At 45.3% G+C, this 18,053-nt stretch overlaps 1 protein-coding gene across 1 annotated transcript in view; it reads left to right on the forward strand.

Annotated features, from left to right (window-relative positions):
• The window catches only part of HHLA1 (HHLA1 neighbor of OC90), a 41,740-nt gene that overhangs the window by 6,961 nt on the left and 16,726 nt on the right, over positions 1 to 18,053 (forward strand). The window contains exons 3-12 of the mRNA XM_081919097.1: positions 82 to 132; positions 2,277 to 2,357; positions 2,994 to 3,077; positions 4,095 to 4,178; positions 4,575 to 4,658; positions 6,953 to 7,009; positions 7,629 to 7,715; positions 9,175 to 9,267; positions 13,504 to 13,749; positions 15,872 to 16,111. Coding sequence (XP_081775223.1) covers positions 82 to 132; positions 2,277 to 2,357; positions 2,994 to 3,077; positions 4,095 to 4,178; positions 4,575 to 4,658; positions 6,953 to 7,009; positions 7,629 to 7,715; positions 9,175 to 9,267; positions 13,504 to 13,749; positions 15,872 to 16,111 — 1,107 coding nt within the window. The remainder of the gene's footprint in view (positions 1 to 81; positions 133 to 2,276; positions 2,358 to 2,993; positions 3,078 to 4,094; positions 4,179 to 4,574; positions 4,659 to 6,952; positions 7,010 to 7,628; positions 7,716 to 9,174; positions 9,268 to 13,503; positions 13,750 to 15,871; positions 16,112 to 18,053) is intronic.

The raw sequence follows: 18,053 nt of genomic DNA on the forward strand, positions 1-18,053 counted from the left end.
ATTTTCAAGCACGCTTCAAGTAAGTTTTGTTTTGATAGCTTGTGGCATGAAGCATAGAAGCCTCTTAAATATCTTTTGCAGCTGAAAGCGTGAAAGGAGAAAGCAAGAAAGTGGCGGTGCTGGCAACTGCAGGTAAGTCTTTCTGTGGAAACTCAAGGGTTATAAATAAGGGAGTGTGTTGATATATAGTCTTGCACACTAGCCAAAATCAGAACTGCAGGAAGGGTGACGGATGAGTGTTTCAAATGAATAAATTGATATTTTACCCCTTTCACCCTACTCACCAAAAAGGGGCCGGCTAATACAACATTTTTCCTGAGATAAATGGTGTGATTGTGCTAAGCACTGTTGTTGTTTAGTCGTGTCCGACTCTTTGTGACCCCATGGACCAGAGCACGCCAGGCACTCCTGTCTTCCATGGCCTCCTGCAGTTTGGTCAAACTCATGTTGGTAGCTTTGAGAACACTGTCCAACCATCTCGCCCTCTGTTGTTCCCTTCTCCTTGTGCCCTCAATCTTTCCCAGCATCAGGGTCTTTTCCAGGGAGTCTCCTCTTCTCATGAGGTGGCCAAAGTATTGGAGCCTCAGCTTCAGGATCTGTCCTTCCAGTGAGCACTCAGGGCTGATTTCCTTAAGAATGGATAGGTTTGATTTTCTTGCAGTCCAGCACCATAATTCAAAAGCATCAGTTCTTCGGCCATCAGCCTTCTTTATGGTCCAGCTCTCACTTCCATACATCACCACAGGGAAAACCATAGCTTTAACTATACGGACCTTTGTTGGCAAGGTGATGTCTCTGCTTTTTAAGATACTGCCTTGCCATGGGAAAGGGGCTTGAATAATTCAGAGAAGGTATGAGCTATGCCGTGCAGGGCCACCCAAGATAGACAGGTCATAGTGGAGAGTTTTGACCAAACGTGATCCACCTGGAGCAGGTACCATCAAGCCACTCCAGTATCCCTGCCAAGAAAACTCCATGGACACAGAAAACAGGCGCTAACCACTAGGGGTCTCTAAAACACCTTCTTCATATCATCATTGTCTACCCAATTTGAACCAACATATGAAACCCACCTGATTTGCACTTCTCGAACCAATACACAAACCAATACAGTGGTACCTTGGTTCTCGAACTTAATCCGTTCCAGAAGTCCGTTTGACTCCAGAAACTGTTCGAAAACCAAGGTGCAGCTTCCGATTGGCTGCAGGAGCTTCCGGCACTCAAGTGGAAGCTGGGTTGGATGTTTGGCTTCTGAAAAGCGTTCAAAAACCGGAACACTTAATTCCGGGTTTTTGGCATTCGGGAGCCGATTTGTTTGACAACTAAGCCGTTCGAGAACCAAGCTACCACTGTACACAGCTAGCCTTCACAATTTGCAGATATCCAAATTTCACAATGCAGTTCCTCAACCAAACCAGAGCACTTCAGAACTTACAGCCGCAAAGCTTTCCAGAAATGTAAGAACAGCAGGATGTTGGCATGCAGAGGGTCACAAGGCCAGCTGGCTAGCCCCAGCTGGGTTGTTTCATTCCAGCCATGCCGCTGCGAAGACCCATTGGCCTCTGCTTTGATGTAAATCAGCGACCCAGGCTTCAAAACCAGGGCACACTATGTCAGCAGAGTGAACTGTGCATACAGAATAGGCATGAGGCTTGTGGAAGCATACTACAACTACGGATTTATTAATCATAAATCAGGACAAAGAGACATGTCGTCTCTCTCTTTGTCTTCTCCGAGAGACAGAGAAAAGCAAAAGCTATACACAACGGAAGTTCCCGGCAGACTGTGCTGGAATGTAAACAGACACGTGACACGCAACAGTTCCATGTCTGTAACTAAAGGTGGAATGGAATTTTTCAACATGCATGAAGTTGACTGACCAGAAATCACTTTATGTGGAAAACAGCCATATGAATTTGCTCCTTGGTTGTTTACCTGATCGTTGTTTTCTGTGTGCCATTGCCTGCTTCCAAACTGAGACAAAACCAGAGAACATTTCAGGTGTTACTGATTCTCACAGAGCACCTCTGTCAAATTTGCAAAGAGGAAGAAGTCTAGTGAGGTGAGACCCAGAGAAGTGGTACAGGCATTGTACCAACCATATTGCGCATAACTGTCTTGGATGTGGCATGGGTTATGCGACCTCATTATAGCCGTTGCATATGCAATCACAAGCGCAAAACTGTTGCTGAACTGTGCACGTTGAAGTGTTTGGTTTGGGCATAACTGCAACATGGAATGTTGGCACTCATAAGAAATGGTTTCTTCTTTTCCAGAGTTGCCTGCTAAATCGGTTGATCTGGCAGCGATTAACCTGACTGAATTGGTAAATGGGATGCTAAACACAGCTCTCAAAGGTATCTGTTCCCCTTCTATTATTTGTTAGAATTCCTGCTCCATGATTGCAGTCATGGGATTTTTGTCTTTCACGTGACAGTATATGTTTTGACTCCACAGAGTGGGAAGTGACGGAGACAGGATGTTTGTGTTACTGTGTTCCGTGAAGTGGGACTATTGTCCTTTGTTTTTTCTCTTTGCTGTCTGATGCTAGAGATAGAGGGAGCCATGTTGCAGTGCTCCATGTGTGTTTATATGTAAATAAAGTAGATTAGCCAAAATGCTGGGTTGCTGAGGTCTGTTATGCATGATGTGCAAACTCTACGGATCCCTAAATGTGCTGGTGTCGGTTGACATCGGTCTCTGTGATGTTCAGGCAGAAGAAAGCTTTTGAAGCTCCTGAACGATTGACCAGGAGGGAGAGAACATGCCAGTCGGGCATGTGTCTCTGCCAGGGTCCTACTCGAGTGTAGGACAAGCTCCTTGATTAACTACATTCAATGCTTGCCCATTGGAGGATGGAGACAGGAGGTCTGTGATGTTAGAGGCAGGGGCAGGGGAAAGCAAATGCTATATCTGTGAGCTTGGGCCCTTTCCCGAACATTCATTTGCATGTGTATGTAACTGATGGGCAAGTTTTGTCTATATCTCCACAGGCAGCAAAAAGTTCTTCTCATTGCTGAGCATCACATCTTACAGCTCGTATGCTTTCCATAAGGTTTCCATAGTCGTCTACAACAGTAAGCTAATTTTCCTTCAGGGAGGAAGGGTGGGTTATAAATAAATATACATTAATGGGTTTTTTAATGTTGTGGTTTGTCAATGACAATTATGCCATGCTTTTTCTGCTTTCTTTGATGAGATTTTCATAAAAAGGAAGATGAAAGCTCTTAATTTAGAAACAAACAAAACATAAGCCATTAAATAAATATTTATAGAATTTATCTACCACTTTCTCCTCCAAGGAGCTCAAGGTAGTGCACATGGTTCGTCCCTTTATCTTCACAACAACCCTGTGAGGTAGGTTAGGTTGAGACACAGCAACTGGTCCAATAAATTGTTGGAAACACGCCCGGAAGGCCGCCAACTTCCCAGGTCTTCAGGGTGCCTCTCCATGGTCCTCCCTGGCTGTAAATCTCCCTCAGTCCAGAGAGACCAGTGATAAGCGACTCCTCTCTCCTGAGAGGAGCACACTCATCTTCTGGCATATCATAGCAGAAGAAAGAGTCAATCAGTAGCTCTAAACTACTTTATTTTACAGTCTATATACAGTGGTACCTCAGGTTACATACGCTTCAGGTTACAGACTCCGCTAACCCAGCAATAGTGCTTCAGGTTAAGAACTTTGCTTCAGGATGAGAACAGAAATCATGCAGCGGCGTGGCAGCAGTAGGAGGCCCCATTGGCTAAAGTGGTGCTTCAGGTTAAGAACAGACCTCCAGACCGAATTAAGTACTTAACCCGAGGTACCACTGTACAGAGAATCCATCAGCATGTCTGTGCTCTTTCAGCATCAGTACAGAAGTGAAACTAACTTCCAACAATACTCCAACAGCACTGAGACTTCCTGTCTCACGCTCTCTCAGACGCTCGCATGATATACACAAAACATAGTGCTACTGCTGGAGCAGCACGGATGGATAAAAATCCTAACATAAATTACCTGATTTAACAAATCATCTCCTGAACATTGCCCATGTCTTAAATGCCTCTGCAGTGTATGTCTTGTTGCTCTGTCCCCCCTCCTTTCTTTATAGTATCCAACCTGAAGAATATTGACCCCACCAAATTCCCCATGAGGTACTGCTATTGCTTGAACAACAGGACAAATGACTTAACAGGTGAGTGGTGCATGAACGATACCAGGGGGACATTGCCAAAGTATCTGAGGGATACACCCAACTTGTCAGTCTTTACTCGCCTGTAAGCAATATGCGGTGGCACAGGAGTTGGGTGCCAATACTTAAAAATAAAAATGGGCAATTTAAACACACTTTTTCGGGGGGGGGGGAAGTGATGATTGTAAACCAGGGATGGTGAACATGGCAGCCCTACAGATTATTGTAAACCAGGGTGGCCACCTGTAAACCAGGGATTCCACCATCCCCGTCGAAATGTGTAGTTTGGCTCTTCCTGTTCCATCACTTCATTTTTGGTGGTAAAGAGATGGACTTGGGGAAGGTCCTGGACCAGACAAGTGCTTGCTTTATTTATTTGGCTGGGTTTTCTCTCTCCAGATTTTACCGCTTTGCTAGTTGATATCGTTGGCAACTCCACCGATTCCCTTAAAGAAATTTTCAAGTCTACCTCTATTGTGTCAGGTAAGAGTCATTGCTGGCAAATTTGATGCCAAGTCCATTAAGCTTGTCAATCGCAGGGCAGGTACAGGGAATGTGGGTGCCGGGCCATGAGCCCCATCTGCCACCCTGACCAAAGGGACTCCCCACCACACTCAGATTTTTTTCCGAAGAATCCAGGGACACTTTTTTTAAAAAAAAAGAGGAAAAAAAGATATTTAAAAAATTTAAAAAATAATAATTAAGAAGTAATATCTTCCCAGCCTGCTCTCTTGGAGGGCTAGCAGCCATGGAGTAGGCTTAGGTCGGGCCTGGGCTCAGCCAAGTGTCCTTGCCCTCCCGGTGCTCTCCTACTTCTCCTCCTCGGCGGTGGCAGCAGCGGCGCAACAAGGTTGGGGCTCCCCTCCTTCCTCTTTCTCTCTATCCCTTCTCCTTCTCCTCTCCTCCTCCCTGTGTCGGCTCCGGGGTTTTCCTGGCCCCGGAGTGCCACTGGGCAGTTGGCCAAGTGGCCAGGCACTCTTGCTCCCGGCTCGATTTGGGTTGTGTGTGTGTGTGTCAGCGGTTCCCCCAGTTGATATGCCAGGTGTACCCAGTTCCCACTTGGCAGTGGCAGCAGCAGTCTCAGCAGCCCGGAGCCAGCCTGTTAGCGCAGTTGGCTCTGCCTGGCTTCAAGAGCTGCTCGCTGCCGTGGCGCCCGCCATTTTGCCTCGCCAGAAGTCCCCATATGATGTGTCTTGTGCTGTTGAACCAATCATGCAACATTTATTCCCTAGTAATAAATCTACAGCACTTAAAATATAAATTCGGGGACATTAAATGAAATCCGGGGACATTCAGGGGACGGATTTTTTTCGGGGAGAGATTTGTAAATCCAGGGACTGTCCCCAGGAAATGGGGACGTCTGGTAACCATAACCTGAGCAGCACTTTGAGCAGGAGCTGGGAGAGGATGGGCCCTTGCCGTCCTTAGCTATGCAGCATCTCCCACCAGTGGGGGAGGCGGGCAGATGGCAAGACTCATGCCAGTGCCCCAGCCCGAGGAGCCATGCACGCATGTCCTGCTGATGCTCCACAGCCCTGTCTGGCAGCAGCATTGGTGATGCATGGAAGCACAGGTTAGGAGGTTCAATACTTGCCTTACTGGGCGCAATACTTGCCAGGCCCTGGGAATCGGCAACCCACGCTACACCACTGCTGCCCATGCCATGCACTGGGAGCACCCCTTTTCAGGATTTACAGCAGCTTAAGACCCACAGTGCTAAATACAGTAAAGGTTCGTTATCTATGCTAGCATTTGATTGATGTTGGAGAAAGAATGAGTTGAGAAATAAGACTAAGAACACATATTGATATAGGAATGTATTAGATAAAATGTAAAGAAATATACAATAACAAGAGTACATTCATTTGTAAAAAAAGGAATATACAACAGGATAGACAGGAAGTCCAATGTGTTTGCATGTATATGACTTTGGAAAAAATTTATGTCCTTGGTTTGTTTGTTTCTTTCTTTCTTTCTTTCTTTCTTTCTTTCTTTCTTTCTTTCTTTCTTTCTTTCTTTCTTTCTTGGTATATAAAATTTGTATATAATCTTGGTATACATGTTCGAAAGTACCGTATATTTTAATGAACCCTGTAATGTAATATGACAATGTTTACCGACGTAATATAAGAATGTAAGAATGTTAACAAATAAATAAAATGCAAAAAGGGGGCGGAGATAGAAAAAAAAAGATCCACAGTGCTTGGCTCAGTCAGCTGGATCCCAATTCAGTTGAGGGTCATAGAAATGTAGATTTGGAAGGGACTACGAGGGTCATCTAGTCTAACCCCTTACAATGTGGAGCTGGAACCCACGACCCTGAGATTAGGAGATTCGTGCTCTACCAACTGAGCTGTGGAAGGAGTTAAGCTGGCATAGCCTGGCTGAGCTGAGATCGTCCTGTTTCAGCCAAGGATCTGCTAGATCCAATCCTGCTCCTCCTGGTGGATCTTTCTATAGGATTGCTTCCTTATCCACTACACAAATTCAGGAGGGAACCAGATTTAGGCTCGATTTGCTTGGATGCTGTGTGTGTGTGTGTGTGTGTGTATGTTTAATGCATGCTACAAAGAAGTTCCAGTGAGATAATTATAAGGAGGGCATTGTTCCCTGCTGTTGCCACTTGAAATTCCAACTTGAAAGATCTTGGCACTACAACTTTAGGGATAATTTTTGGATATTTCTGTCGCAGACTTTGTGATGTGAATGGGAAAACTGATTTTTTTGTTGTTGTTCCTCTTCAATGGGTTTTAATTAAGGCAGCATCTGTCTTTCAGTGAGCCAAGGAAATGACACGGACTGCATCTATATTTGTGTCATGTCAGGCCGCACAGGTAACCGTGTAATCGCTCTTCTCTTCCCCAAATATGTTGCTTAGAAATCTGAACTCTGTATTCGGAAGAATCCTGTGCACAAAAGCCCACCTTGGACAGGATCACTTCAGCCGGGGGTGTTCAGAGCTTCATTGCTTTGGAGGGGGGTGTTTCAGGGCTAAATCTCTGCCCAAGCTAACCTAACATGCCAAGAGGAAGGGTTGTAGTGATGGAGGCCAATCCTTAAGGTTGAATGGGGCACTGCCTCCCCAACCTCATTCTGGCTGAAGGTACTTATAACCTGTCCAGGGTGTGGCACTAACTGAAAACATCTACCTTCATGGTCCCTGTTTTGCCTTTGATGAACTCAGCAGGAAGGACAATGGAGAGGAAGCTAGAATTTAGTTGGCTGTGCCAGTTATGGGCTCTAGTGCCACCTACTGTTGGCCTCCATGCCTTCCACTACCCAGCACTTGGACCTTGAGCATGTTACTCAGATGCTCTTCTACTGAGCTACAGCCTTTCCCATGATTCTGGGACAAGCACTAGCCTGCTTGCCTACTGCTATTCCAGGTCATTCTCTCACCCCTTGTCACATCCAGTTTTATTGAAGCATCCTGAATCCACATTTTCCCAACAGGAAGAAACCTGTCCGATTTGTGGGAAGCCATTGAAAAGTCACCGTTTATTAATTACACTTTTCCAGGAAATGTGTCAGACCTTCTGGGTAAGTGTATCTTGAATGTAACACGGAGGGAGGCCGAGCTGTTAATGAACAAGAAGCGTGTTTGAGTTGCATGAAATGGCCAGGCTTTGATCTTTGGAGGCTAAGCTTGCTTCTATCCTAAGACCCTTTAGCACTACTGAGGCATTGTCAGCTGGGCACACAAGCAATTGGTGGTACTTAATATAGCTCAATCCTATCCACCAATGTCCTTTCCCAGGGCCCAATTCCTCCTTTAACATTTATTGTGTGTTGAGGTCCCCCAAGCCACGCTTAAATAATTCTCAATTCACACATAATTTTTGTTTAAGGTTTTTGGCATAATTGTGGCCACAACTTTATTAAAATACATAAATGTGAGTGGTTGCTTAGGCATTGGTTATGACTATCTATCCCCATGCCCAGGGACAGAACTGACTTCCGGATTCCAGCGAAAGCCAGTCAGGGAAAACAATATTGAGGAAAGCATGGAGCCAGGCACCAGACCCCCCACATGCTCCTGGGGGCTTGCGTGGCCCTTAGCCCCATTCAGGGGTACAGATGAAAGAATGGCAAGCCCCTGGATTCCTTTAACAGAATTCCATTGCAGCAGCAGCATTGGAGGGGCAGGCACTTACCCCTCCACCAACCAATTTTTAAACCAATGCCTAGCCGCAACCTTACAAGTTGTGACGATTTGCTAAGCAGTAGGCAAAAGCCAAATGGCATCAGCCAATCAGCCAAATGGACAAAATTCCTACCAGGCCCCTGCCCCCAAAGCAGACGACCCCATGACAGGCATAGCAAGGTCAACGCAATAGCCCTAGATTAGAGAGGGTGGGCGGGTGATCCAATGCACACAGCAAAAGAGCCCAGTCAGTGCTGCATGACTTGATTTTATAACCTTTGGTCCATCCCACTAAATGGCAACACCAAAATTTGCCCAGTAACCCAACCACCCAATCACTGCAGATGGTCATCCATACTAACCTGCCCAGCAACAGAGGGGTGGCCTGTCAGACCCCACCGCAACATGTGCTCTCTATGAAGGAGAACACGCTTTCCCATGCAAATCCCATTCAGTATGAGCAGGGAACCTTAGGCCCAGAGGTCAATAAGAAATTGTAGACTTAGGAGGAACCACAAGAGCCATCAAGGCCAGCCTCCCTGCATTGCAGGCATGTGGCCCTTCGAAGGTTGCCTGCAAGTGAGCATGGCCCTCAAGCTGGGGGTGGTGGGAATCCCCATTCCAGCTATTTGTGAAAGCTCACCTGCAGTGTTCATCATAAGATTCCAAGTTGCAGATACTGCCTCTGTTATTGGTTCCTGTTCAGCATGACCATGGGCAGGTGGATGAGTGATGAGGTCTTCTCAATCAGTTATTGCCTGTTTCCTGTGGTGTTTTCCAATGTTTGGTAATGATGGCCATTGCATTTTCTTTGCAGCAATAGCTTTCCTGTCTTTTTCTCTCCCTCCCTCAAAGGTTTAGATTTGATTCTCCCCGGCCTGGTTCCTTTATGGGAAGATACTGACAAGGTCTTAGGTGATGCTGCAAAAGACACATGGACATTTAAAAGTGCGCAAGTATCCCTCTGTGTTTGAAAAAGCAATCTTTTTTTTTTTATTTGTCTAACTAATCCTTTGTCTTTCAATGGGCATGGTTGATTTTAGATGTTCTTAAGGCTTTTTAAAGTACAAAATGCCTTCACTTACCTTATTGTACCGGCAATGATATCATTTTGATGGGGAAAGGAAGGTTCTCTCGCCCTGATATTCACCATTCCTAAAAATGTTGCATTCTCTTTTTTCTGTGTCACAGTTCCCAGGCTACTTTGGGGGAAGCCATGACTGTATCTGACTGTGATGGCTTTTAGCCAAGTACAGATAGGTAGCCGTGTTGGTCTGCCATAGTCAAAACAAAAAAAAATTCCTTCCAGTAGCACCTTAAAGACCAACTAAGTTAGTTCTTGGTATGAGCTTTCGTGTGCATGCACACGAAAGCTCATACCAAGAACTAACTTGTTGTTGTTCTTTAGTCGTTTAGTCGTGTCCGACTCTTCGTGACCCCATGGACCAGAGAACGCCAGGCACCTCTGTCCTCTACTGCCTCCCGCAGTTTGGTCAAACTCATGCTGGTAGCCTCGAAAACACTATCCAACCATCTCGTCCTCTGTCGCCCCCTTCTCCTTGTGCCCTCCATCTTTCCCAACATCAGGGTCTTCTCCAGGGAGTCTTCTCTTCTCATGAGGTGGCCAAAGTACTGGAGCCTCAGCTTCACAATCTGTCCTTCCAGTGAGCACTCAGGGTTTATTTCCTTCAGTATGGAGAGGTTTGATCTTCTTGCAGTCCATGGGACTCTCAAGAGTCTCCTCCAGCACCATAATTCAAAAGCATCAATTCTTCGGCGATCAGCCTTCTTTATGGTCCAGCTCTCACTTCCATACATCACTACTGGGAAAACCATAGCTTTAACTATACGAACCTTTGTTGGCAAGGTGATGTCTCTACTTCTCAAGATGCTGTCAAGGCCTGTCATTGCCCTTCTCCCAAGAAGCAGGCGTCTTTTAATTTCGTGGCTGCTGTCACCATCTGCAGTGATCATTGAGCCCAAGAAAGTAAAATCTCTCACTACCTCCATTTCTTCCCCTTCTATTTGCCAGGAGGTGATGGGACCAGTGGCCATGATCTTCGTTTTTTTGATGTTGAGCTTCAGACCATATTTTGCGTTCTCCTCTTTCACCCTCATTAAAAGGTTCTTTAATTCCTCCTCACTTTCTGCCATCAAGGTTGTGTCATCTGCATATCTGAGGTTGTTGATATTTCTTCCGGCAATCTTAATTCCGGCTAGGGATTCATTCAGCCCAGCCTTTCGCATGATGAATTCTGCATATAAGTTAAATAAGCAGGGAGACAAAATACAGCCTTGTCGTACTCCTTTCCCAATTTTGAACCAATCAGTTGTTCCATATCCAGTTCTAACTGTAGCTTCTTGTCCCACATAGAGATTTCTCAGGAGACAGATGAGGTGATCTGGCACTCCCATTTCTTTAAGAACTTGCCATAGTTTGCCGTGGTCGACACATTCAAAGGCTTTTGCATAGTCAATGAAGCAGAAGTAGATGTCTTTCTGGAACTCTCTAGCTTTCTCCATAATCCAGCGCATGTTTGCAATTTGGTCTCTGGTTCCTCTGCCTCTTCTAAATCCAGCTTGCACTTCTGGGAGTTCTCGGTCCACATACTGCTTGAGCCTTCCTTGTAGAATTTTAAGCATAACCTTGCTAGCGTGTCAAATGAGTGCAATTGTGCGGTAGTTGGAGCATTCTTTGGCACTGCCCTTCTTTGGGATTGGGATGTAGACTGATCTTCTCCAATCTTCTGGCCACTGCTGAGTTTTCCAAACTTGCTGGCATATTGAGTGTAGCACCTTAACAGCATCATCTTTTAAAATTTTAAATAGTTCAGCTGGAATACCATCACTTCCACTGGCCTTGTTATTTGCAGTGCTTTCTAAGGCCCATTTGACTTCACTCTCCAGGATGTCTGGCTCAAGGTCAGCAACCACACTACCTGGGGTATACGGGACATCCATTTCTTTCTGGTATAATTCCTCTGTGTATTCTTGCCACCTCTTCTTGATGTCTTCTGCTTCTGTTAGGTCCTTTCCACTTTTGTCCTTTATTATGGAAATCTTTGTACGAAATGTTCCTTTCATATCTCCAATTTTCTTGAACAGATCTCTGGTTCTTCCCATTCTATTGCTTTCCTCTATTTCTTTGCATTGCTCATTTAAAAAGGTCTTCTTGACTCTCCTTGCTATTCTTTGGAAATCTGCATTCAATTTCCTGTATCTTTCACCATCTCCCTCGCATTTTGCTTGCCTTCTCTCCCCCGCTATTTGTAAGGCCTCATTGGACAGCCACTTTGCTTTCTTGCATTTCCTTTTCATTGGGATGGTTTTCGTTGCTGCCTCCTGTATAATGTTACGAGCCTCCATCCATAGTTCTTCAGGCACTCTGTCCACCAAATCTAAATCCTTAAACCTGTTCCTCACTTCCACTGTGTATTCATAAGGGATTTGACTTAGATTGTATCTTACCGGTCCAGTGGTTTTTCCTACTTTCTTCAGTTTAAGCTTGAATTTTGCTATAAGAAGCTGATGATCTGAGCCACAGTCAGCTCCAGGTCTTGTTTTTGCTGACTGTATAGAGCTTCTCCATCTTTGGCTGCAGAGAATATAATCAATCTGATTTCGATGCTGCCCATCTGGTGATGTCCATGTGTAGAGTTGTCTCTTGTGTTGTTGGAAAAGCGTGTTTGCGATGACCAGGTTGTTCTCTTGACAGAACTCTATTAGCCTTTGCCCTGCTTCGTTTTGATCTCCAAGGCCAAACTTGCCAGTTGTTCCTTTTATCTCTTGACTCCCTACTTTTGCATTCCAATCCCCTATGATGAGAAGAACATCCTTCTTTGGTGTCACTTCTATAAGGTGTTGTAAGTCTTCATAGAATTGGTCAATTTCAGTTTCTTCAGCACCAGCAGTTGGTGCATAAACTTGGATTACTGGGATGTTAAAAGGTCTGCCTTGGATTCGTATTGAGATCATTCTATCATTTTTGAGATTGCATCCCAGTACAGCCTTCGCCACTCTTTTGTTGACTATGAGGGCCACTCCATTTCTTTTATGGGTTTCTTGCCCACAGTAGTAGATATGATGGTCATCCGAATTGAATTCACCCATTCCCGTCCATTTTAGTTCACTGATGCCCAGGATGTCAATATTTATTCTTGCCATCTCATTTTTGACCACCTCCAACTTACCCAGGTTCATGGTTCTTACATTCCAGGTTCCTATGCAATATTTTTCTTTACAGCATTGGACTTTCCTTTCGCTTCCAGGCATATCCGCAACTGAGCGTCCTTTCAGCTTTGGCCCAGCCGCTTCATCAGCTCTGGATCTACTTGTACTTGCCCTCCGCTCTTCCCCAGTAGCATGTTGGACGCCTTCCGACCTGAGGGGCTCATCTTCCAGCGTCATAACTTTTATGTGCCTGTTGTCTTTGTCCATGGAGTTTTCTTGGCAGGGATACTGGAGTGGCTTGCTGGTTCCTCCTCCAGGTGGATCACGTTTGGTCAAAACTCTCCACTATGACCTGTTCATCTTGGGTGCCCTGCTCGGCATAGTTCATAGCTTCTCTGAGTTCTTCAAGCCCCTTCGCCATGGCAAGGCAGTGATCCATGAAGGGGAAGAACTAACTTAGTTGGTCTTTAAGGAGCTACTGGAAGAATTTTTTTGTTTTTGTTTTAGCCAAGTAGTATTGGAAGCACAAAATCAATGTGTGTACTGGTGGAGACAGTGGTGTGCTTACGCATGTATGTGATTGAAATATATATAAGCACATATATATTTATCCTCAGATGGGGCACCACTGAGGGTACAATATGTCCCAGAGGTGCACTTAATTAGTACTGCAAAACCGGGCTTTTAGAGTTGCAGCTCCAGCCCTCTGGAATCAATTGCCAGCTGAAATGAGATAGGACTTGACATTTAGGTGGTTACTGAAGACCTTTTCCTTCAGAAGACCTTCCCAAAAGTGTGACCCAGTCATTTTCTGCAATACTATTTGTACAACCATAGAAATGGTTTTATTGTTTTTCAGAACTTGGGGTGGTTTTTACCTTATTCAAACTCATTTTTTATTGCTGTATGCCAGTTTGGTAATTTTGGGCAGTGAAGCAGTTTATAAATCTGCAAACGATAATGGCATAATATCTAATCTATGTTTTATCTTCATATTTCCTAAACATATTTCAGCTACAAAGATACCTAGGTGGTCACAGACTGGTGAGTGGAAAGGAAAAGAGATGCCTTTCACACAGGATCCCACGATACAAAAGAGTCCAACAGGTTTCGAAGCATCATCATCTGAGGTTCCCTTATGGCTGCAGACTCAGGTTTCAAGAGCGTATGAGGTTTCATCGACTACAGCAGCTTCAGCAGGGCCTCCTCCAGCTCCTCTGGGAAGCCATGACAGTCCATCAGAAGCTCCATCAACCCTCAGTGAGTTCTGAGGATTCAGAACAGGGTGCACAGTCCATATGTGGATGGAGTGTGAGCATAAAGCAGTCAACTGCAATCTGTCACTCAGACAGTCGCTTTCTCTGTGTCACATTTATTTTAATAGATTTTATTGCTTTCCTTGGAAACGCTTTTGAAACCTGCTCTGTTTCATTTCAAACAACCATACTCTGCACAGATAACATAAAAAAACCGCCTTGAATATCGGCAGTTGCAACGGAAGCACCTAAAACTGCATTAGGCATGAAAAGATATCCCAACGTATGCAGCAAATCCATCTTCATATCAAAGACAAATAGCTAAGAAAAGGAGACTACCATATCCTTTCAGAGTGTACTTCCCTCATTCTACACAATCTGTTTTTAAATATTTTTTTTTCATTCCCTAAAATATGGAAAGCTAGGGTGATTTAAATTAAGTGAGCATAACATGTGCCAGATTCAAACTACATTCAGCAGCGGGGCTGCTGCCAGCTGAGCCAACCTAAGCCTGGCAGAGGAAAGGTAAAGGTAAAGGACCCCTGACAGTTAAGTCCAGTTGCAGACAACTCTGGGGTTGCGGCGCTCATCTCGCTTTACAGGCTGAGGGAGCTGATGTTTGTCCGTAGACAGTTTTTCCGGATCATGTGGCCAGCATGACTAAGCCGTTTCTGGCACAACAAAAACCAGAGCAGCACACGGAAATGCTGTTTACCGTCCCAGCAGAGCAGTACCTATTTATCTACTTGCACTGGAAGTAGGGAAACAAGCCTTTAAAACAGCATTTGAGTCCACTAGGTTGTCAGTTCATGCGACTGAGCTGAACAGAGTTAAGATTCAGAGTAAGTACCCCTTGCTTGCCCAGTCCCTCGCCTCTCCCCTGGAATGTCCATTTTTTCCCAGGGCTTGGGCAGTTCACACTCCTGGCTCACGGGAATATTCCCAAATAACTGTGCACAGGATTGTTGCCCTTGCCTTTCCACCACAGGCAATGAGAAGACCAAGGTTTGTCCACAGGCCTCTTGGATAGGCTTCTCAGAGAGACCTCAGGATCTGTTATTAGATATGCCATATGTCCAGGAAAACCAGGACATGTCCTCTTTTGGGGGGCCAACATGCCCATCTGGGTAGATTTTTAAATTTAAAAGGAAATAATAATAATAATAATAATAATAATAATAATAATAATAATAATAATAATAATTTATTTATACCCCGCCCTTCTTGGTTCAAAAACCAGGCTCAAGGCAGCTAACAATAAATTTAAAACACTTAATTATAAAAGCAGCATAAAATACAGTATAAAAACATGAATAACAATAAAAATCAAAAATTGTAGGGGAAATAAGCATTAGATAATCCTCAGGGCTAGCTGGCTGAATTGGTCCTATTTGGACCAGCGAGGAGACTGGGGGAGAATTAGCTGTGGGGTCTCAGAGTGCGTGATCTTCATAAAAGGGAAGGGGAAGGGAAGGGAAGAGAAATAAAAGATCAGGCTGAATTCAAATTAAAGGCCAGGCAGAATAGCTCTGTCTTACACGCCCGACGGAAGGAGGTTAAATCCTGCAGGGCCCTGGTCTCATGGGACAGAGCATTCCACCAGGTCGGAGCCATCACTGAGAAGGCCCTGGTCCTGGTGGAGGATAATCTGACTTCCTTAGGGCCCGGGACCTCTAAACTATGATTATTCATGGACCTTAAGGTCCTCTGCGGGGCATACCAGGAGAGGCGGTCCCGTAGATACGAGGGCTCTAAGCCACAAAGGGCTTTAAAGGTCAAGACCAGCACCTTGAACCTAACCCTATACTCCACCGGGAGCCAGTCCGGGGGTGTGTGTTTAAATTTGGGAGGTAGGGGGTTGGGGGCTCAGGTGGGTGCTGTGACCCAGAAGCGGAAGCGGTGCAGCAGAGATCAGGTAGGAGCTGGGGTCTTGCCTCTGCTTGGAGTAGCAGTGACTTGGGCTCTTTGTGCCATGGCTGCTGCCATCCTGAGCCATGGAAAAAGGTGCATGAGTGTGATGGCAGTCCTGCATGCCTCTTTCCCCAGCTCGGGCTGGCAGCGGCTCGGGCTGTCCTCTTTTTTGCTCTTCGAGACATGGCAATCTGTTATGTGTCTTGATTTTTCAGCTCCAGAGATGCCTGCTCAACCATGGACCATTGCTGCAAAAGGTGATGGAGCACCCTCGCCGCCGTTCACCATGTGGCAACAGACTCCTGGCCTGAAAGGTGCTGAGGCTTCGTCTTTCCAAGAGTCCTCGTGGCTGCAGACGGATGCTGCCAAAGAATGGGCAGTCTCACCTACTGCGATTGCTTCTTCCTTGCCTCCTTTGAGCTATGGGATTCTGCCTGGAATGCAGCCAGTGCCAAGTGAGCATTCAGAATGTGGCAAGCAGAGGGATGATAGATGCCCACTGTGAATATAAGCAAACCTTGCTTTGTATACAGCAGGGCTGGCCAACTCCCAAGAGAGTGCGATCTACTCGCAGAGTTAAAAACTGGCAGTGATCTACCCCCTTTTGTGGGGTTCAGGTCAAAGTTGTAGAGATTTTTTTTAGGAGGGTGTTATGTACTGAGTTGAATAGCAGTAGTCTGATTGGCCATAGAACAATAGAATTCAGAATGCAGCAGTCTGATTGATTCTAGAACAATAGGATCCAGAATGCAGCGGTCTGATTGGTCCGCAGGAGCCACCCAATCCAGCTCCAGGTGGAAGTGAATCCGCAACCTGATTGGCCTACAGGTGAATCCCGGAATTAGCCAATCACGTGGGGCCCATTGTGTAAATAATGTATATAAAGGAGACATTCTGGGGGAACTTCCATTCCTCCTCACCAATATGAGCTGAATAAAGAGCATGAAATCCACTCTTGACTCTGAGTATATTTCAGAGGGAAAGCCCCGTTTATAGGGCTTCGGGTCAAAGTTGTTGAGCTTCTTTGAGGTGAGCCAATGATCAACCAGTGATCTACCACAGATGTCCAGTGATCTACCAGTAGATCACGATCTACCTTTGGACGTGCCTGTATACCAGTTACTGTACTTAGCTGTAGAAACACTTTGGGAGGAATCCTATAGCCAGATCCACCGGGATGAGCAGGTTACGATGCAGCAGATCTCTGGCTGAACTTGGGAGTTTACTGAAACAGCTGGGCTGTGCCAGCTTAACTCCCTTATCCTTGGCTCAGCCAGAGATATGCCAGCATATGTTCCCCATCCCAGTTCAACAGGGACTCAGCTGGTGGTGTTATATGATACTGCTTAGAATAATAGAATTATAGAGTTGGAAGGGACCCTGAGGGTCATCTAGTCCAGCCACCGGCAATGCAGGAATCCTCCCAAAGACTGTCCCTGGGTGTGCTTGAACCACCAACCTTCATGTTAATCATTTGGTGACAGCAGCAGGAAGCAATGAGTCATGTCTATGAATGAGGCAGGATGAGTCTAGCATCACAGATGCAACCTCCATATTGCCTCAGGTGCAAAACATTTTGTTGTACAGTGGTACCTCAGATTAAGAACTTAATTCATTCTGCAGGTCTGTTCTTAACCTGAAAGTGTTCTTAACCTGAGGTACCACTTTAGCTAATGGTGCCTCCTGCTGCCGCCGCGCCATACCACATGATTTCTGTTGTCATCCTGAAGCAAAGCAAACCATCATTCTGCCTGGACACCGAGGTCTAGTGCCGAGGGCCTTCTGGCTGTTCCCTCGCTGTGAGAAGCCAAGTTACAGGGAACCAGGCAGAGGGCCTTCTTGGTAGTGGCGCCCTCCCTGTGGAACACCCTCCCACCAGATGTCAAAGAGAACAATCACTACCAGACTTTTAAAAGACATCTGAAGGCAGCCCTGTTTAGGGAAGCTTTTAATGTTTGATGGATTACTATATTTTGTTGGAAGCCACCCAGAGTGGCTGGGGTGGGGTATAAATTATTATTATTATTATTATTATTATTATTATTATTACCCGAGGTAATATTTCTGGGTTAGCGGAGTCTGTAACCTGAAGCGTCTGTAACCCGAGGTACCACTGTAGTTAATTCACCCATTAATTGGTGGATCATCTGCAATCATGTGATATGCATGCATGGCTAAATGGGTTATTGTGTATGAATCAGGAAGCTCTGTGGGTATATATTCAGTGTGGATCCTCATGGGGGAAAATATTCATTTTATTGAAGGATTCTTGTACCTTGTACACAAGATTGCACCCTTTTATTTCTGGGTATCCATGCAGTTCGAATCTCTATTTGTACGAGATTAAAATCCAACAGTTTGGGAACCTTTATGACTTTGTTTTAAAGCGTGATTGTA

This window comes from Podarcis melisellensis (assembly GCF_964234715.1).
Source record: "Podarcis melisellensis genome assembly, chromosome: 7".
NCBI classification, from domain to species: domain Eukaryota; kingdom Metazoa; phylum Chordata; class Lepidosauria; order Squamata; family Lacertidae; genus Podarcis; species Podarcis melisellensis.